This window comes from Pseudorasbora parva, chromosome 14 (assembly GCF_024679245.1).
Source record: "Pseudorasbora parva isolate DD20220531a chromosome 14, ASM2467924v1, whole genome shotgun sequence".
Taxonomy (NCBI): domain Eukaryota; kingdom Metazoa; phylum Chordata; class Actinopteri; order Cypriniformes; family Gobionidae; genus Pseudorasbora; species Pseudorasbora parva.
The window spans coordinates 15,739,413-15,762,216 of NC_090185.1; the positions used below are offsets into that span (position 1 = coordinate 15,739,413).

The 22,804-nt window shown below is 36.6% G+C and overlaps 2 protein-coding genes across 2 annotated transcripts in view; one reads left to right on the forward strand and one right to left on the reverse strand.

Moving 5' to 3' along the window:
* Positions 1-11,786: 11,786 nt before the first annotated feature.
* On the reverse strand, positions 11,787-20,755 carry nol8 (nucleolar protein 8). The gene is made up of 17 exons (XM_067415623.1): positions 20,666-20,755; positions 19,881-20,028; positions 19,630-19,692; positions 19,458-19,536; positions 18,616-18,766; positions 18,447-18,517; positions 16,190-18,137; positions 15,677-15,832; positions 15,474-15,587; positions 15,302-15,392; positions 15,084-15,213; positions 14,917-15,000; positions 14,541-14,833; positions 14,198-14,327; positions 12,600-12,661; positions 12,313-12,395; positions 11,787-12,016 (listed from the first exon to the last, which is right to left on the reverse strand). The coding sequence occupies exons 2-17, from the start codon at positions 19,999-20,001 to the stop codon at positions 11,957-11,959; spliced, it is 3,636 nt and encodes a 1,211-aa protein (XP_067271724.1). The 5' UTR covers positions 20,002-20,028; positions 20,666-20,755; the 3' UTR covers positions 11,787-11,956.
* A 200-nt stretch (positions 20,756-20,955) lies between these two features.
* The window catches only part of cenpp (centromere protein P), a 55,437-nt gene continuing 53,588 nt past the window's right edge, over positions 20,956-22,804 (forward strand). Inside the window, exon 1 of the mRNA XM_067415627.1 lies at positions 20,956-21,040. The gene's annotated coding sequence lies outside the window, so the exon portion shown is untranslated. The remainder of the gene's footprint in view (positions 21,041-22,804) is intronic.

Consider the following 22,804-nt stretch of genomic DNA (forward strand, 5'->3'; position numbering starts at 1 on the left):
CACACACACACACACACACACACACACACACACACACACACACACACACACACACACACACACACACACACACGCACTGCGTGCGCGCATACATAACCCTCAATCACTATTCCCTGTGTAAATAGACTGTTGATATGCAGTAGATTAACTGTAATGCCTAATGTGACCAGCAGAGGGAAATATCTAGGTATAGGACCATGGGATAAGGTATCGTGAGGAAGAGAGGCAGGATGTTTTGGTGATGATGCATGGGATTGGTTTGTGCATTAAAGTTTGAGCACAATCTCAGTAAATTAAAACCTCAATCTTTAAACTTTCATCTTTAAGATATGAAAAACATTCCCTACTTTTGTTCACTAATACAACTTGAAGGAGTGAATGAAGATGAATGCGTGAAGTCGGACAGCTGTTGTGTGTAAATCGGCTGTACACTCGTTATTGCGGAGAACGTGAGACTGAATGACTGCACTCGAACATGTCCCTATGGTGTCGGACACTACAAATGGCCGTCCCTTCAAATAATGTCCTATTTCAGGGTATAGGGGGTTGATTTCAGATTCAGCCCCTGTCGTGGAGACTGAGCAGCCCAACATCTCGATTGAGACAGCGCAGTCTGTCAGGTGTGTGTGCGCGCCCGCCGATCTGTTTGTGACTTGTGTAGGTGAGTTTGTGTGCACATGTATGTTTGAGTGTGTTTTAAGTACATTTACAAAGCAATTCATTGATTTTGTTTAACTCTGAAACAATTTTCGAGTTGTGTTGTGGTAGAAATAGCTAGTCTCAAGTCTCAACACCAGGGGATCCCTTTAATAATATATCAAATTCAATTTCATATATTTTAATATCACACAACTGAATTATAATAATGCTAGTTGAGCTAGCAATAGCACATTATCATCTTAAATGCTAAGCATTAAACAGTCCTTCAATGAAGCAGTATAACATAAGCTGTCGATCCACAGCCTTAATGGGATAGTTCACCCAAAAATGAACATTCTGTCATTTACTCTCCCTCAAGTTGTTCCAACCCTGCATGAATTTCTTTATTCTGCTGAACACAAAGGAAGAAATTTGGAAGAATGTTTATATAGAAGCAGATTTTGAGCCCCACTGACTACCATAGTATTTTTCCCCTACTATGGTAGTCAATTGGGCTCAAAATCTGCTAATATACAAACATTCTTCCAAATTTCTTCCTTTGTTTAGCAGAAGAAAGAAATTCATGCAGGGTTGGAACAACTTGAGGGAGAGTAAATGATGACCGAATGTTCATTTTTGGGTGAACCCACCCTTTAACCAAATGCTCCAATCTTCTCCACAATGGTAACCTGTAATTGAAATTGTTCTAATAATTCGAACATAATTGAACATTAAACACTATTGCACACTATCAAGTCTCCCCATTTTCTTACTCAAAAATATACATAAAATAACATTTTTACATATAAAATGTAAAACATTTACTCTCCCTTGATTGAGCCATATGCAAAGCATGCTGGGAACTAACAACCTCCACACAGTTTCAGTAAATGTAATCTCAACACAAAGTAAACTTCAATTTTACATATATTTAAGTGGATTGAACCCAATCAAATTAAGTTAGGACAAAATGTATATCTTTAGCTAATTTTCATTAAAGGGGGGGTGAAATGCTGTTTCATGCATACTGATCTTTTTACACTGTTAAAGACTTGGAATCCCATCCTAAACATAGACAAAGTTTCAAAAGTTAAGGTGGACGTTTGATGGGAGTATTTCTTTGTCAAAAATACTACTTCCGGTTAGTCATAAGTTTCGGCAAGTTTTTTGAGATCATGCGTCCCCTTTGACGTTAATGGGGGCGGAATTTCCTTGTATGGGCCTTACGGACAATTCTACCGGAAGCGCGTGAGAGAGAGAGAGAGAGAGAGAGAGAGGGAGAGAGCGAAAGTAACAGGCTACGCCCATCAAAGCGCTGGCTTGTAGGATGCTGGACAGGTGATGTGCACATAACAATGTCACCAAAAAAGTGCGTTTTTGGTTGCCAGACCAAGACAGTCCTGCACAGATTCGCCAAAAACCCTGCGTTAAGGCAACAGTGGATGGAATTTGCTTTTCCGGATCAGCAACTGAGTTGCGCGAATGTTTATATCTGTTCGCTGCATTTCGGTGCCGACTGTTTCATAAACAAGGTCCAGCTCGACGCCGGATTTTCCCAATCGCCTAATGCTGAATGATGGAGCAGTCCCAACGTTAGAACCGCAGGCCGTGAGTGAGACTGCTTCAAATGTCTGTGTTTTTTTTAGTCCGCTTACTGTCTACACAAACCACGCGTAAACACACAAACACACGTGCACAACTGCACTTCCCACATGTACACCTTCAAAGACAAAAATACGACGATATAATTCAAGTATAAATATGTAAATAACACAAGCCGCTAAGCATATTATATAGTTAGTGTATAACTTGTACCACATAGACGTCCTGCTCTAGTCGTTTTTGCTGCTGCTCCTGTTCAACTGCAGCCTCTGGGTCTGATTCCGGATCATAGATGTATGGCTGTATCTGATTAAAAGCCATATTTTTATTTTGAATAAAGTTTTTTTCCCGCTGTTGACACAGCTTTACGACGCACTCGACTCAACACAATAGCAGCAGCGAGCACACGTCATTATTTAGCTCCGCACACGACACGCCACCACCCGCTCGGCTTTTTTCGGAAAGACTCGGAACAGCGCATCTTTCTTATATAATTATTAAAAAAATAAAGACTTTTTTATATGCAGGATGCAATGCTACTCTATAGGTACTCAAGATTGACATGACACTGACTGAAACTGAGTGTTTCACCCCCCCTTTAAGCAATTTTGACAAGCAGCAAAAATATTTTTTGTTCAGTGTATAGATATTTTTTTACATCTTACTAGTATCAATTACTTTATCTATTACAGTAATGAGAATTTGTAACTGTCATGAAAATAAAGCAAAAAATTAACAAATAATGGTCTTAAAAAGTGTATGACATTTTTCTTTCAGACAAATGCAATCAGAGTTATATTAAAAAATGTCCCGGCTCTTTCAACATTTTTAACAAAAGTTATCCACACGGCTCTGAGGGGTTAATAAAGGCCTTCTGAAGTAAACCAAATGGTTTTTGTAAGAAAAATATCCATATTTAACACCTTACAATGTAAAATTTCTATAGCTTCCGCCAGACCACCTTCCGTATTCAACTTATGAAAAACAACTGTTGATGATGCCGTAGTGTAAACGTTTTGAACTGCGTTACAAATTTCTTCATAAGTTGAATACGGAACTATCCCTTTAACTAGAATATAACTTTTGTTTTTGTGACTAAATGTGTCATGGGCATGTTTTTGATCGTTTTCATCAGATTTACTCTTGTAAGTTAATAAAAATGGAAATGTGGTGACCATCAGCTTCTAAAAATGCAGACTTAAACATTTGAAGTGAAACTTTGGAAGCATTCTCAGAGAACAAAACAGAACTTTAAAAATCTATTGTTCTGCTCAAACATGTATAATATCCAACCAGTTCAAGATTAAACATGCCTTATGCCAGGAACAAGATTTCGGGGCCGTACATGTGTGGAATGAGGCAAAGCTGCCCTTTGACCAGAGCTTAAGGTGTTCAGATGTGTCTTGTGGTTTATCATCAAGGTTGGCTGAGGAGTTAATCAGTAAACAAAGTGGCTTAATATCAAACTCATTTTGTAAAAAAAAAAATGATACAACATGTAGATGATTGTTAGAAAGGACACGCCCACACTGTAAACAGACAGGTGACATGCCTCAGCAGTGTCTTGCATCATCAGTATAATTTCTGTTAATCGTAATGACCTCATATTGATATTATGACCTCATACTGATTCAAAAACTACATGGAATACTTTTAAAAGGTAATGAAAAAGATGATTCTTTCGGGCCATAAACATTCTGTAAATGACATTTTAGACAACCGTTCTGAAAGCAAGTATAGAATTCTGATCAAATTGAAACTGAAAAAAGGAAGATTCGAGTTACAAAGAAACAGAAGATCTTGATCATATGACAATGAGTGAAGGAGGAGGAGGGGAGAAACAGGATAATTATGGCTAACAGTCAAGCTAGAACTTTAGTAAACACAAGTGATGTCAAACCTGGCTCTCAAAGCGAGCCTTGTTCTCCTTTTCTTTAACTTTCATAAAAGGCAATATTTACAGTGAAATACCTAATAAAGTCAACAATGACCCTATTTAATACCTACTTCTCTATTGCGTATGATTCATAAGTGCACATTATTCAAATAAAAAATGTCTTTGTAAACTTTAAAAAGAATCTTGTCTCTCTAAACCCCTCCTTCTAAAAGAGCCTACTCTGCTCTGATTGGTCAGAAGTTACAGTTTGTTGTGATTGATCTTCTCTTCTCTGATTGGTCAGACGGCCCAGTATGTTATGATTGGTCTACTCTGCTCTGATTGGTCAGGTGGCTCAGTCTGTTGTGACTGATACTCTGCTCTGATTGGTCAGATGACCAAGTCTGTTGTGATTGGTCTACTCTGCTCTGATTGGTCAGAAGGCCAAGTCTGTGTTGATTATTACAAAATTGTAACACATTTGTTACACAGTTATGCAGGAAGTGTACCAGGAATTGCTGACGACTCATTTAGGCAGTTCAGAATTCATTCTTTCTTTTAGACAATAACTTGTCTTTGATCTTTAAAACTTTGCAGACCTTTTATACTCACAAATATAACACATTGTTATATTACAAACTGCATAATTTGCTTCCAGTTCTTTTAGCTATACAAAAACAGTCCATTATGCTGTTTGATATTGCAAAGTGTATTTGTAAAAGTATTTGTTACTATTTAATTTAATGTATTGTGGTATAGTTATAAACACGGTGCAAATAGTTTTACTGAACTTTTATTATTCTTAGTTATTTACCTATAGCAGCTAATGATTCGGAAGTCCTGCAGATTCACCAAAAACAGCTTACTTTTGCGTTGAAAAAAAAAAAAAGAAGGTGCATAAGTTGCACCGATCCCGGTGTCTGTTGAATTAATAGCACCTTTCCCAAGCTCAAGGTCATGACTGAATTAATCAATATACATATCTCATTAAAATACATTTATCTGACATTTGTCACTGGCAAAATATATAGTATGTGATTAAAATCACTGGGCGGAAATCACTTTTAAACAAAATTAAAAGCAAAATAAGCTTCTGTGTAGACTGACACCAAATTAGTTGTATTTTTTGGTTGCATATAAAACATGAACTCTAAACAATTACAGATCATTGGTCTGGATAGGGGGATGCAAAAATCTGCACAGGCTAATACTTCAGAGAAAACTAAAAATCTTTACATGGATTCTTACATTCAAAATAAATGTGCGATATACCTTTAAATGCTCAAGATCCTGACTACAGTTGAGGGATGTGTGTGTTTTGTGGGGGATGGGTTCCTCTCAAAGGCCTTTGCTATAGAAACAAATCTGTGACCCGTGTTTAAAACTTTAGGTGGAAGTGACGCACAATAACGTCCACTGCAAAAAATCATGTTCTTCCATTTCACATATCTAAAAATTCTGATATCAAGATAGACTTACTTGAGAAGGATATTTACTTAAGAAACTGAGTCTTATTTTCTGAAAAATGTATACAATTTACTAATTAATTCGACAAAAATACTGAGTAAGAAAATAATTGTTTGCAGTGTCCTCTTATATACTTCTGATGACATGTCATGACATGCAAGACCAAAGGCATGTCAGCTTGACTCACAACTGTTTGACCTGCCGAGCAAGTTATCAATACTTCACACAACTAGCGTTTTGACATATTTTGGAGTGTTTTTGCCCCACCAAAATTTGTCAGAGACTGAAACACCCTGTGTGCACAAAGCACTTTAGCAAGAAAGTTAGCGGGTTTAGCTACAGTAGTTACAGCAAGACTTATTTTCTTAGAAAATGGATATAATGTTGTTTATAGAAAAGAAAGTTTTTAAGTAATAAGGTACATATTTATGGCTAAAGAGTGTAGTTAGCATTTGGCTGATATTACTCACAATGTAGCATAGCCTCAAATGCTACAGTGCTAACTGCTAAAAATGTATCATGAGTCGCTAAGATTGAAGTGTCTGTCAAATACATATATGTAGCTGTAAATGACTTTAGCTCAACAACATCCACTTTTCTAAAATAGTGACAAAAGCAGCACTGAGCAAGCAGCAGATATGGTTAAGGCATGACCCACAGACTGTGAATGCGAGTCTGTTCCCTTCCCCCGCTGCTAAAGACAGGATTATTCAGCGAGATAATTATATAAGAGGACACTCAATCCCAATCGACTCTCTCCCTCCCGCTGACTCGCTCTCTTCCTCTCGCACGTAGCTTAATCTCCTAACAGGCCCAAAGGCTGCACTTCATGTTTTACGCCCCCTCCCTTTCCCTCTATATCCTCTCTTCTCCTTCACAGACGTCTCAAACAATAAAGTGCCTCCTACACCCAATATAGAGCAAATCATGCGCCACAAACAGCCCTGCTTCATGCCGATGATCTGTCTCTGTCAGCCTGGAGTGGTTAGAGCGCTGGGTTTGATCAACAGGACTGTTTTTGTCAAAAATGCAGCAGCTCTTGAAAGTAAGGGTTTTTCTTTGTCAAAGATGAAGAAATGGTTGACCTTTGGGCATCCTCATAAGTAGGCCTTGGCAGTTTAGTATATTGATTAAGAAATATATGACTTCAAATAATTAAGAAATATATGACTTCAAAGAACACACACGTCTGGTTCACTATCTTTGTAGGGACTCTCCATAGACGCACACACACACACACACACACACACACACACACACACACACACACACACACACACACACACACACACACACACACACACACACACACACACACACACAGAGAGAGACTCAAACAGCATTACAACAGGGCTATTTTTTCCTGATGCAGTATTATTTATACACTTCAAGAAAATAAATCTGTGGAAAAATATTGTGTCAGAAAAGTACCAGCAGTTCTGGGTAGATACTTACAAATTCTAGTCAGTGACTGATTCCAAATTACATGACAAAATGTAATGTAATCTAGATTACTCATTTTAGGTAATGTATTCTGACTACTTTTAGATTACTTTTCACATAACTTTGTACAGGACAATCTTTTACCACATTGACATAAACATACAAAGAGAATGGAAAATATATTCAATTTTTTTATCAACAACATGAAGTGCATTAAACATTTTCTTTCTGAATGTATATTAGCAGACTTTAAAAAAAAGGGGGGGGGGGGCATGAAATAGAAGCAGAATCAATGAATTATGGATAATTCACTGCCATTGTGAGACTAATATGAAATCAACAGAAAAGTAACTGTAGTCCGATTACTTAACATTAACATTTCCTTCAAACTCAAAACACAGTGCAATGCGTAACTCAATATAGAGATAACACACCTGTGAAAAATCAATATGGAAAAATCCTTATAATTTTTTTTCTTAGAATATATACAAGTATTTTAGTATTTTTTGAATTATCTTTTATTTTCAATTGTATTTTATCCATGATGTTAAGAGTGTTTGTCATTCTAGTTTATTTTAATTTTATTCCATTGTATTATTTAATTTAATTGTATTAATTAATTAATTTAATTTATTATTTTATATAAATATTTCATATAACATTAATTAATACTATTATCTTATATTATAACATAATACATAATATTATAAACAATATTTAATATTATAATCTAATAATATAATTTGTATTTTATTTTTAGTTTATTTACCAAAACAATTGATGGCAATGCTGCCCTTTTGGATTCTCCCTCTGTGATTTTCTACCCAGCTGCAGTCACGGTTGATGTCATTTAATGGATATTGTGATTCTCACTTCCATAAATGAACCGCTATGATTCCAAGGAAACAATCTGACAGCATGAACATTGTTAGGTGACTCTTCAATATTTGTAGGTGCTTTCCTATAGGCAGTGTTAAGTGGCCTATGATTTCACTATGAGAATAACTAGTTCTCATATTTAGTTTGATTTACTCTAAACCATATTTAAATATAATCGTGCATTTTTAGAGCAAATTACTGCTCACAAACTGGTTTTGCAGTTTCTCTTTATGTCTATGTCATTTTAAGTGGTTCCTGGATATTTTAGGCATTTTCTGAATAACTCATCTGTCATTTCTTCCGCAGGAAGCAGGTGTTTTATTGTGATCATCATAATTATTTAAAGTCAGTCAAAAGAGTAAAATGATGGTGTCTACAAAGTAAATTGGCATACATTTAAGTGCATAAAATGCTCACAAACCAGCTGTTTACAATGTGAAGAGTAAAGGTGTAAAGTAACAACTGTTTACATCCCACACATAACCAAAGACAGCTTTAAACTTACATTTTCAGCTTTTCTAAGTGTTAGTGTGGAACAGGATCCACCCATACTGCGACACACCCCTTAACTAACTATAAGCCCTTGAGTAAATAAACCTCAGCTTGCTGCAACAAGCATATTGGAATGCTACTAATTTTAGTGCCAGTTGACAGAACTTGCTCTCATTTTCTCCTCAACTATTTCATTTATGTGCCAAAATCTGTTTGCATAAAACTATAAGGAGGGCTGTAAGAGAGATATTTTGATTTCTCTCAGTGCAAAAACACTGTACATTCTTGCTGTCACACTAACCTGATTAGCTACAGCAACAGCCAATCAGAGAGCAAGTAGCCTTTGAAATGGCCTTTGATGATATTAGCCCCATCCAATCGTGGAAAATGCTGATGTTATCTGAGCCCTATAGGCTGGTTGTGAACAGTAATAGTTATAGACCCAAACAAGTCCTCTTTGAGAAGTTGGTGGGAAGGACGGGGTGGGATTTGAGGAACAGAGGGAGGAGTGTTTGGGGTGAAAAACACACAAGACCTTTAAGTATGGAAAAGTACAGGCTTTTGAGAGTTTTTTTCTCAGAGTAAATGCATGAAGAATCATTACAAAGTCTTGCACAATAGCATCTGTTGCTGCAGCAGACTGCAGCTAATGTCAATAATTTTATTCCAGCGAGGGTAAAGCTAACATTTTGATGTTTTACCAGTAAGAAACTCAGATATCTACTCAAATGCATGTTTATATAAAACACAAAGTCCAAAGCAGCTCAATGTATGTTTAAAACCTCTCAGTTTACACTTGTAGGCATGTGTGTCTGTGTGTCATTTGGGGGAAGGGCTGTTATTCTAGTCAGACGTAGGCTAGTCACATGACTGTCTTTTCGAGCTGGCTAGCGTATTAACAGGGAACTGTGGAAGTTATTCACACTATGAGAGGAATTTACAAAGTAAAGTGTAAATATTTCAAACCATCGCACAATCTGGTACCTCCCCACTCAGAAATAAGTTTACCTTTATCATAAAAAACGAAATTCATTCATATCAGTCAAACAGCTTGCTAATCTTTCCTAACAGAAGTTAACTGATGCAAAAACAAGGGACTTTAAAATGACCTAGACTTTGCTGAATTAATGTTTAAATGGAGAATGAATAGGCCAACAGTTGTTGGTTTACCCTCCCCTATTCACATATTAGCATTATAGTTAGCGTCCCAAAGTGTCTATGTGAGATCAGCTCTTAAAAATAAAGACTGTAGGTAGAACCAAAAAAGATATAGCCTGATGTCATTGGAGAATAATTTTAACTTACACAAAGAACTGCTAGCTCTTTCAAAAACCGTCTATTACCGCGGCTTTAAATGGCATAGAAAGCAAAATGCTAATCTGAGGAAGATCTGACATCAAGAACTTAGTCTCTACAAGATTATAGCACCTCAAGAACCCTAGCCTACATTTTTATACAGATACAAATGATTCTTCAAATTGTGTTTTGTTAAGGAGAGGTGTGCTACTTTGGGTAAAAAAAATCCCACAAACATGACAAAGCAACAACTAAAAACCAGACTATCAGAGACTTTTTGTGTGGTCTTTTGAAACGTACTGGTGACTAACTACCACATTCAACATCTTAGCATTAGCAACATGCTAAAAATAAACATCTGTAATACTTTACAATAAGGTCTCATTTGTTAGCATTTGTTTATAAAGAATTTAACACCTTGTTAGCATCCAGGCTATTTACATGGCAACCACAATGTCACTATCACAACCCATAAAGTATAAAATAATTATATAAAACATTTAAACTTGACATGATAGAAAATGTAAAATACATTCATGTGTCCCATTCCAAATATTAAATTTGCTAGCATTAGTTAATGCATCAGTTAAAACTAATGTAAAATAACAATGAGAAATATATTTTTTAACCTTTATTAATTTTTGAATACTAGGTAAAGTGTTAGTAAATAGAGATCACCATTAACTAAGATTAGTAAATGCTGTATAAGTATTATTCATTCTTAATGTATGTAACTAATGATAATAACATATGAAACCTGTTACCAAAACATCTTAGCGTCATGACAGTACGACTTTAGAGAAAATTCCAGAGTTAGTACAAATTGTTGGTGGCCAAAATAAGGACTTATTAGTTCTTCAGCAAAACAAAATGGCAGTTTTGGGGGACTTATGTCACTGCAGAACAGCTGCTCCATTCCTTTACAAGCTATAGACACCAGCTGTGATGTCACAGTGAAATCGGAAACCGCAGCGTCCTGTTTATGCACAGAACACAGTGTACATGACTATAGCTCAGACCTACACGTGTGTTGACTATAGAGATCAAAACCACTGTCACTCGAACAAATAATAAGTCAATGGAACAATGATATTTGTGAATACACACACTCTAGCTGAACAGAGCCAAATGGTTCCTCTATTTACTAATGGTTTCATCAGCAGACGAAAATAACAGTGTGAGATTTTTGCCATTGAACGATTCATTCTTGGCCTTTGCACAGACTGACGTTAAACACCTTCCAGTGCCAGCTCCCCTGAGCTTGTGTAACTAAATAAATGCACTAAAATTGCGATTTAAGTGTGTGAAATGCTATAATTCAGCCACAACACCATTCTTATTTAAATTAACTGGAATAAAGCAACAAAAAAGGCGATTACAATTGGCCAAAAAGTGACTATTTACAACACTTCAAATATAGTTATCATTTCACTTTTCCACATATGCAGATTTTAACCCAAATTATTACAATTAAAGTTATGCATTTTCATTTATTAGTACCATATGTCTATGAAGAGTCAAAATTACACAATTATTGTTCAAATATAACTATATCTTTCAATATCCATTTTCAAAACCTTTATAATTAACCCAAAATCTACATAAACTACTTAAATGTAAAGTAAGGAGATATTATAAATCTTTTTATAAAGCCCTTTTGTACTAGTTTGTAGAAACTGCTTGAGTCTGCAGATAAGTGTAAGAATAAACTCTAGGGGTCAAATATCACTATCGTTAGCCAAAATGGTAACTTGGACAAGGCCGAAGAGTTTTCCAAATCACCTTCACACATATAAAACAAGAGTTTTTCCCACATGTAAAATGCAGCTGATAAACGATAACAGAGAAACTAGATGCAAGAATGACTTAAACCATATGAACGCTTCCTATCATTTGATTCAACATTTGCCTGATCTTCTGGGCTGAGCATACTAAATGATCTTGAGGCACAAGCAAATGTGAAAAGCATAAAGTTGGTTTTTGACAAAACAACTTAGTGGGCTGCTTCTGCGGTTTGGAGAGAGTGAGTGAGGAATGAAAACAAACATTGAGGCCTGCTGTATGGTCAAGAAAGTATCATCACACCACCCTCTAGTGGTACAAACCAACATTTATTCGCTCAAAAACATGGCTCAATCATTCAAAGGGAATATGCATTAGATACTGTTATTTTGAAGAATAAATTACAGCTATTAAACAGAATATGAACGGGTGAAAAAAGTTTTCCGTAAGAAATGTCTGTTTTTTTATCCAAGAAATTGCTCAGGTCTTCAGCGACGGCCTCTGGCGTCGTTTGGCATCTCGGTGTTTCTTGCGACACTCCTGTTGTGAAAAAAGTGTCATAAATGAAAATGTATTTCATTTCAAATGGTTATATGACATTTGAAAGTACTGTACAAATAACTATTTTAAAATATGGTAAATTAGGAGTCTTTTTCAAGCTAGAAGACCATGCATAAAATGTTGCATTTAAATAAAAGGCACATATAATAATGTGCATTTAAATTTTACTTAAAATATTTGAATGCGGGGGAACAAGGAGACATTTAGCGCTGGTTAAAGTGAAATTAATATTTTATAATTATCCATCTTCCCCATATAAATTTGAAATCAAGTACATCTCTGAGTGATGTCCTCTTCTCTTCCCAGGCTTCCCTCTGGTCTCCTAGTTTTCCACTTCTACAGAACATTCCTGGCCCCTCTGATAAAAAATAAATAAATAAATAAAAAATCATACACATACACAGTTTTAAAGGCACAAATATACATACATTTAAAAAAAGCATGCCCATTACAATTTCACTATACACAGGTATTAATAACCAATCAAATATGCTGTTATGGTTTGTGAAATGTTTTAATTGCTCATGAACGTCTTAAGTTGTCAATATAAGTTAAATCTCACCTTTTAACCGTTCGTCACCTCGATAGAAAAAGAAAAAACTCTTTTTTGATGGTGTTGGTTCCCTGCACAAAATATAAATGAAAGTTAAACACATTAATATAAAATATTGATATTTTGCTATATAGATACATGTAAAACGTAGCTTTTTTTCTTGTTATATACATCATTTGACGATTAAATTATTATAATATTTTTAATCATTTTATGATTTAAGCTTGTGACGTGATCTTCAGACACCCAGTATATTTAAGCTGGTTTAGCATCGTTCACTCTGTTAAACGTGTCTGAAATCGGATACTTCTCTACTATAAAGTTGGTGAAAAATAGTACACCAAAAGAGTAGTATGGATGGACACTTTACTATCCTATGAGGCCAAGGGGAGGGATTTATGAATGTAAGTGAAACGACATAACTAAGACTGCAAGATCATATGACAGTAATAACATGGCAGATGTAGCCCACCCATATTCATACTATATAGAACATACTTTTTTTAAAGGGGACCTATTATGCCCATTCACAAATTGAAATATAAGTCTCAGGTTCTCTAGAATGTGTCTGAAGTTTCGAATTTGGCCCTATTTGTATGCGAGCAAAAATATGCTGATTTGTTCGTCCCTTTAAATGCAAATGAGCTGCTGTCCCCCGCCCCCTTTCCGGAAGAGGACGGAGCCTTTACAGCTTGCGCTTCCGCAACAACAAAACAGGCGAAACTCACACAGCCAAAATATCAGTAGTTGGACACTGATAGAGAGACTCAGGACAAAGTTACAACTTTTAGAATGCAACTGAACGTTTCTGGACATTAGTGGATGCATTTATATAGCTGTTGTGGAGTTAAGTTGATTCAACTCATCGACTAGCATGTTAATCTAAAAATCTTTCAGAAACAACCTTTGTTCAAATCCAGCATTGAACTGACCCATGTTTGTGAAGCAGACCACTGTAAAATGATTTGCAGAAATATACAACAATTTAATGACTTTCTTCGGCACATTTCCATCATAAATGAAATTGAACCTCAGTGGCTCAGATGCAAGGAGTCTATCGAGACTCTTATGTTCGTCGGCACATTTGTAATGTTTTTTTGATGCAGACATTGTATATCTCCAGCTGCTACAGCGGGGAAACAGAAATTGCGCACTGCTGCGGCCCACAGAGCGATATCTATGCTAATAGGGCAGATCATTACCAGTAATGTGCGGGGATTCTGGAAATTTAAAAAAACGCTCCTTAGGAGAAACGGTTTATGATTTACAGGGATAAAAAAAGGGTGTTGGTGGATTTTTACCATTATAGGCTGGTTGTTTACACACTGTGGATACAAATCGGTGTTCAAACACTTTAAAGTGAATTGTGCATAAAAGTTCCCTCAACTTTGTCGTCGGCTGGACACGCCTACACCCTGTCGCTAACATTCATTGTCGCTCATGTCGCTAGAAATCACCAGCTCTTCATTGAAACCAATGGGATTGTGTCACTGTGGCTAGTGGTGTAAAGGCAGCTTAACTGATAAATCATTAGTGCTACAAGGCACACATTTAAAAATAAATAAATAAATAAATAATAAAATGTGTTTTAATCATAATATATTTACTCTGTGACTTTGCTGGATTGGTCCTCTTCAACCTCATCCACACCTTCCTCGTCTGAACTGCTGTCCTGGAAACGAGGGTCCGCTTGCCAAGAGAACTTGGCTCCTTTTAACGTCTCTATTTTGTACTCGTCTGATTGGCCAAAAAATACAGATGTTTTATACTTGAACATGAAACTGTTATATGTGGAAATAATGTAAAAGTGATATCAGAACACAATTAAATAAAAAGAAGCACAAACAACAATCTTGAAAGAAAACGATTGATAAGCCAATGGCAAAAAACAATACCCAATAATCTAGCTCGAATTAAACTAGAGGACGTTGATGTAAATGATCAATGCACCTGTCTGAGCAGTCTTCTCCACAGCGGCATCCTCGCCAAAGAACGAGAACATGAATCCACCTGTTGTGTCTTCATGAGCTTCAACATTAGAAGTGAAGGAAACTTCCATGGGTACCATTATATCTTCAGTCTCCTCTGCCTCTTTGTCCCATGAAACAGTCTCCTTCTCGACCACGTTTTCTTTGGACGTCCCAAAGACCTCCTTCAAATCCGCTGACACCTCAAAGTAAATGTCCTTAGACACTTCAGGAAGCTTTTCAGCCTCTTCACGCTTTTTTCGTCGTGCCGCTTTGCTGCACGACACCAAAAACGCAAATGTTAAAGGACGCTATGAGGAACCAAGTTAACTAAAATAAGATTTGAGTTCATATCATACCTTTCTTTCTGCGGCTGCTCTGTCTTTGACTCAAAAGCGGAGTGTTCCTCTTGAGTTGGGTCGTAATGCAGGCTTGAAACATCTCTGCAATGCCAAACAAGGTACTTTTTAAAACACACATGAAGAGAACAAGACGTGTGCACAAAGAACATCTGAATTTGCCATACTTGAACGTCTTGCCCTTTTTGGCGTTTTGCGGTTGTATGCTGGTTTTTAAAATGCTCTGGAGGATGTCTAGACTTTTCTTTTTCTCTTCAAGAAGTTGTTGTTCTGCATCCTTTTCTGGAGCCGCGGCATCTGAAGTTTAAAAGATTGAATCAATTGAATTATTCTTGCATCAACTACATTTAGGTCCAAGAACAAACTCAAATAAATCAAAAATCACCTTGATCTTCATTCTCATCGTCGCTTTCCAGAAATCTAGAATCGATCTGAAATCTCGTATCAGTTCCGAATCTGGCCTGCAGCTTCATTAGCTGAAAACAAAAGATGATGAATGTGAATTCAAATTAACTAAACTAAATCTCTCCATCCTGAAAGAGACTCTCAATCCAAACCTTCTGTCCAGCTTTGCCCTCAAACTGAGGTTTTATCTGGAAATGATCACCCTCAGCGCCATCATCCTCATCTTCACTGTCGAACAGCTTGTTGCCACCTGGCTTTTTGTTCTCCTGCAGGAATATGATGAAATAAGCACAAAAGAGCATGAAGAACAACTCAAAGAGTTCAATTTCTAACTTCAATCTTGGTCCATATCTACCTTTTCTTTTGATGTGGATGTTTGTTGATCATCAGACTCTGAATTGTCCTCAAAAATACTTTTTCTCTCGCTTGTTGGTAGTTTGTTTGTGGTTTTGTCCTCTTCATCATCAGAATCAAACACAATGTGTTTGCTTTTGTCCGCTTTAATCGTGTCCTGAAAATATCATGTTAGAGTAAGTGACACTAAAAGATGCGAAACACTAACAGACAAGTTCGATTTTTAAAGAATCATGACTTCAAAATTAGGGAGGCAATGATACTAAAATTTGGGGCAGGCAAAAATGAATGATTGGGACAGGGAAAGGTCCATGAGCCAAGATTCGACCTCCGGTCACCTGAAGCACAATCACGTGACATGTCAGAGCACTGCCAATGAGTCTGCTAAATTAAAATAAATTTGAAAAAACTAAAATAGATAGTTCCTCCTGTTCCTTACATAAAGCATATTCAGACGATTTAGATTTTAGAGCGCACGCTACATGGACTAGTTGTATACACTAGTTCTACTCACCACGCTAGAAAGAGCCCCCTGAATTAGTTTTTTCTGTTGTTCAGACTCTTTCTGTCGTTGCTCCAGCGCCGCAAGACGTTTCTGGTTGTCCTTCTGTTGTTTCTGAGCATCTATTACAGCTGAGTGAAGAACTGTTGGATGTGACTCAACTTTCTCCTGAACTTTCTTTGAATCGGCAGGTTTGGAAACCTTTGGCTGAGGTCTAGACTTCTCATCATCACTAGTCTCTGATTCCTCACTAGAAGTGTCACTACTGGAAGATCTGGAGGGATTTTTCTCTTTGGGTTTGTTAGGGGTGTTTGAGTTGATGGAGCCAACAGTCTTCAGTTTGGTTTCAGGGACGGTTCTTAGCGATTGTGTCGCTGATGATGTTTTAGAAGTGAACACATCAGCACTATCTTCATTATCTTCTTCCTCACTACTTTCAGACTCACTGCTAGAGGATCTGGAGATCTTCGTCTGCTTGGGTTTGATTGGGGTGTTTGAGTTAGAGCTAATCATCTTCAGTTTGGTTTCAAGCTTGGTTCTTAGCGATTGTGTCGCTGATGATGCTTTAGAAGTGAAGACGTCAGCACTATCTTCATTATCTTCTTCCTCACTGCTTTCAGACTCACTACTAGAGGATCTGGAGGTCTTTGTCTGCTTGGGTTTGATTGGGGTGTTTGAGTTAGTGCTAACAGTCTTCAGTTCGGTTGACCGCGTCGCTGAAGATGTTTTAAAGGTGAAAACTTGTGCACTTTCACCTTCTTCGCTGGTTTCTGATTCACTAGAAGAATCATCTTCTGATGATTTGTTTTCAAGTTTCTTTAAGGTTGATTGTACCTTTAAATTTGACAGCTTCTCCTGAGATGGACGGGTTGAAGACTGTGGTTGACTTGTATCTTCTGAGATGATTCGTTCTTTCAACTTCAGGTCTTGTTTGAGTCTTTTAGGAGATTCACAGTCAATACTCTGGGGGACTCTTTTCTGGATGGGCTGCGGAACTCCAAAGAGATCCTTTGTTCCAATGAATGCTGGAAGGGATACTTTGGTCACCTGATTCTTTCGTTCTTTATCAGGGGTGCAGCCTTTAAAAAGTGAAGCTAGAATATCTTCAGGGTTATTACCACTTTTGCGTGGTGCACATGGGGTCTTGGGTTCTTCTTTGGGTTCTTCTACACTTTCATTATCTGACATCCCCTCTGCATTTTTAGCTAGCAGCTCCAAATCTGCTAGGGAGAGATCTAAGCGGGAGCAGTTCCCCATCATGGCTTCATAATCAGAATCTATGCTAACATCATCATCAGATGCCTCGTCGCTACCATCGTCAGATTCAGACGAGGATTTCTTTTTACTGGATTTTGTTGGGGAATCTTGTTTAACTTGTGCTTTTTGGGTCTTTCTCTGGGTTAGTATTTCATCAGTGTCTGCAGAATCATAATCCTCATCCTCTTTTGAAGAAGTTAGCCGGGATTTTACGCCATCTTGTTCTGCTCCGCTCCAGAAAGCATTAGATTTAACAACAAAATCATCTCCCACCACCTCCAGGTTGTCGTCATCCTCTGTAGAGGTTTGTTTTGGGTCCCTCGAGCATTCTTGATTAACTAACATCCTGATTTCATCTTCAGAGTCAGCATCACTGTTCAAAACACAAACTGGATTTTTAACAACAGGTCTTCCTGTCTTTGTAGTAGGGAGTCCGTTTTGTTGGATCACCATTTTGTCTTTGTTTCCAATGGCAGTCGCATTAATTCTATTGTTCTGAGCCAAATTGCTAAGAAATGAACTCAAGTCTACTTTAGATCTTTTGGGACACGGTTTCTGCTTTGGAAACTCTCCTCTCCTTTTCTTACTAATTTCATCATCTCCACCTTCAATCTCCCATGTCAACTTGGACACTGACATGACGTCGTCCGCAGTCTCCAGTCTCTTGATGTTGTGGCAGTGTTTGGATGGATCATACTTGAAGATGTACTCAAGAGTTAAGGGAAGATAATTTAGCTATTCTGAAACCATGACATTATGTTCTTTATTATGATCCCAGATTTACAAATTTGAGAAAAAAAGATGACTGCACTAAATAAAACAATGTAAGCATACAAGAAAATGTGAAGAATCACTCTCCAACGTAAACATAGTTTGGAAAATGCATCTGCTGGTTATAGATTATGGACTTGAGTTTTTCCTCCAAGCAAAAGAGCACTTTTACACATGCATGAATAACTGCAGCTTTTAAGTAAATCTTCCTTAAAACCACTTAAAGGGTAACACAAAGGATATCTTGTTCTTTCCTTTAGATTTGAGATTCAGGACAGGAAGGACCCTCCCAAATTTACTCACAACCCAATCCTGAAAGAGTGGAGAAACACAAAACTAATGTTAAATCAACATCAGGCCATTATTACAAATTGACGAAAGCTCCTAGCTAAAGAAAATTTTGGACAGACCTTATGCCCAGGAATTTCTGTTCCTGGAACAGCAGCTTTCATGTGGAAATTTTCAACACCTGCTGCTTTAAAGGAGTCCACTAATTTCTCCTGAGGGATGATCTTTGGGGTCTTGGTATTTTCAACCAGTTGCTGTCGTTCTTCAGCAAGTCTGAAAAAAAAAAAAAACATAAATGCGTGTATGTGTGTTTATATGAGTCTTTGACTGGATCACATTTGCAGTAATTATGTTTGTAGAATGTTATTTGTTTGGAAGTAGTTCTGCTAACCCTAATTGAGGGAGTGCATAGCTTTTCATTTCTTAAACAACCATGTAGTAAGAGTCCAGACATTAAATGTTGTGATGTTATTTCCATTAAGAGGAGCGTACAGTTTTGATCCAGATCTTGTACTGACAATGCAAGAGTCCAGCACTCTATAAAGTCTCCTCCAGCACATCCCAAAGACTTTCAGTGAATTTAAGGTCTGGACTCAAAGGTGCCAATTCATGTGTGAAAATTTTTCTTCATGCTCCCTTCCAAACATTCTCTCACAATCTGAGCCTGAGGAATCTAGACATTGTCATCCTGGAATATTGCCATGATATGTCTTCCTGTACATGGTTGTTTATGAAATGAGCTACAAAAAAGCTACAAACTCCAATTAGGGTTGCCAAACATATAACATCATAGAAACATAAAAATCATTGTAATAATGATTCAATCATAGACTGTTAAGCATTTGACTATTTCATTCCAAGAAGAAACTTTTTTGGGGGGGCCAGGCTGTGTATATATAGCAATTCACAAATATATAATATAGCAATTATTTTCTCTCTCACACACACATGGATGCACACTTACCTATGTAGAAAACTTTCCTTTGCCAACTGAATGAGCAAGGTTCCACCTTTCCATGTGGATTTATTTAAAATGCTTATACCTGTATAAAAAACAAAAACAATACACAGATTGAATTACAGTATATCACACAGAAACACTTAAGTAAAATTTAATGTTAAATAAATGCATGTACATCTTTTATATTCGGCATCTGTGATGTTAATGTTGATGTAGCCAAATGTCTTTAAAGGAGATCCTGCAAAACAGATCACAAAGGTATAGCACAAAACCTGAATAAAATTGAACAGTAAAATGGTGATTGTATTTATTAAAAAAACCACAACAAAAAACAAACAAACAAAAAACAACAACAATCCAAATGAGTTATACCATTTAGGTGAATCTAAAAGACAAATTTGATTGTGCTTTCGCCAGAAGTCCTACCGTTCTCATCTTTCCTTGTGATAATTTCCACATCTGACACATCCCCAAATTTTCCAAATCTGTCTTTGAGGTCCTTCTCAGACACTGTGTGGCCGAGACCTCCGATGTACAATCGCTTCATGGCCAGATGTCATGCAGCCAAACTTTTCTGTGTACCATCAAAACACACAAAACTAAAGTTTAGAGAAGTCCCCATCTAGGCAGACATTAAAAGATATACATGCATAGCTCGACTTGAGAGTGACAAAGCTGGATTCAATATCATATAACCATTGTGGGGGAAAAAATTAAATGTCCTGCTTGCAGAGCATGCTGGGAGCAAAAGAACTGCCCTAAGGATTTTTTTGTCAGGATCAAACAATAACTGTTGCTCAAGATGTAATGACAGCTCTTACTTTAAATATTGTATAATAATTATAGTGTTAAACATTATGAATAAATGAGTCAATACCATATACTTTTTAATAACAACCTTGAAAGGTATGTAAATAATAGAACTATGTATATCAGAATAACAATTTGCATAGTACACAAACGTAAACAGATTTTTTTCATTAAAAAAGAAAATATTTTAACTGTATTGTAGAAACTACAATTACAGCAACTTTCAAATTATGTAAACTACGTATAAAACATGAGACACATGGACATGTGATTATTACAGAAGTACATACTGTCTGATCTTATTTTCCACGATGCCATACTTTGAAATGTCATAGTTAAAGGTTTCTAATATATTCCACAAGGCAGAATATAGAATTAATATAAACTCAAAACACACTTACGATAATGCCAGAGATTCACATGTACATAGTACTGATGTTACACTGTAACCGTTCCGATGTGCACCGTAGACCTGTTTTGGTTCCGTTTGGGATCATTACAGAATGTTCCATTTGCAAAATTGACCAACCGAATAATGATTGGCAGTATTTGACAAATTACAAAATTATCCTCTATAAAATGAATTATACGCAGTGATTAATGAGTTTATAACAACATAACCTCATAATAATGCTATTTAGACGAACATGCATATGTTTTAGGCTGGTTTTGGACATGGTTCACCCCTGCAGTTCTCATTTTTGGTATGTTCGCGTTGACGCGGGATTTAGTTGAATCCGTCAGGTCGCACTGTTTACTTTCAGGAGAACATTGAAGTAAGTTTATTCCTTTAAACATTCGGTTTTAAGATTTATATAAGTTCTATATAGGGTGTCAAAACCATAACCATAAACATATTTGTACCAGAATGTTGATGTTTTTTACCTTAGTGAATCTTTTTCTGATTGATGGTGGTAAAGTTTGATTGTTTTATCGTGCTCCTGTCATGATTTATTACAACAAAACATCGCTATGGTACAATATAACGTTACAGGTTTTTAATTAACATGTAGATTTTGGGATTATCTGTCTGCATGTAACCTAACTTAATTAAATAAAAGCGTTTTTGGCATGAACTGTCTCCTGCTACAGAGTGTAATGATGACAGGAGTAACGTTAAGTTATGTAGTGTTAGTGAAATTATATATTTTGTTGAAATACGGTGTAATTTTTTAATTAAATACAAATTAAAGGTTTAGCGACTTGAGCTGATTAATTTGAATCTTTGCTTCATATTAAAGATACTGGCATGAAAATGGTGTTGTTATTTAGGCTAATTATTAGTTAAATAGAACATGTTGTTATGTATGACGTTTTTATGTAATTTATGATTAGACCGATGTATATAGGGCTGGGCGATATGGAGCAAAAAATATATCTCGATATATTTTGCTATATCTCGATATACGATATATATCTCGATATCTTTACAGGAAAAATAACCCCCTAAAAACTACAGCAAAAACAAATATGCCAAATACCACAAATTCTTTTCTTTTTTTATTGAAGTGCAAAGAGGTAGTCAGTTCATGTAGGAACAAAGTGCTTTTGCGACATTTAAAAAAAAAAACTCCCTGATTACATAAATAATAATAATTTAACTGTAAAAGAAAATAAATAATATTGCCTTCTTTTCATTTATTTCATGCTTTCAAAAGATGAATCAAAGACTCCCTTTTTTACACTTAACAGTAAAACAGTAAGCATTTTGCAGAAAGATGGGGGCATGACTGAGATATAAATAAACGGATTTTGTCATAACACCATTTCCTGTTAATTTGTATCAAAATTCAAACAGTGATGTTTGTCATGAGTTTGACCAAATTCAAACTCATCATGCGGATCATGCAGGCTACACATGAGCTGAATTTCACTTCTTTTCCAGTTACAGAACGAAATATGAATGTCAGAAGGTAGGCTATATGATAATATGATACAGTACAACTGACAGAAGAGCACTGTGTCTCAGGACACCCGGGATGAAGCGTTTTTCCCTCTTGGTTAAAACGTGAATAGACCTGTTCATCATAATCCCGTGATAAAGCTGACAAAATAATCATAGTAATGATATTGCAATACTTTTTAAATGTTTTCAAATGATATGCGATCATTTTGACATTTTAACCGAAAACCATGCGATCAGTTAGACACAAATCATAAACTGGCATGATTGCGACTGAGAGTGCGTCTCGCACCAGTAGTGTCAATCACCTGACTGTGGGTGAAACGTGCGCTTTGAACTATGATGAACATTAATATTTCTTTATAAATTTAAGCAAGCAGTTGTGTTAGAAGGAAAACGTGATCTCTTAACTGAGTCCTGAACAACGCGCGCGCTTGTCAACATGATAACTAATCCTCACCTGGTTGCGGACGCAGCCGTGTGCACTGAGACTACACGCGAGGGGAGGGGGAACAAAAGCAATGAGGCGGGAGGCGCGCGAGCGGGAGCGAGCACAGCACATGGAAGCAAAGTGGCGGAATCAGAATTTAATATAAACAATATATCGATATATACGATATGTCCAAATCCATATCGA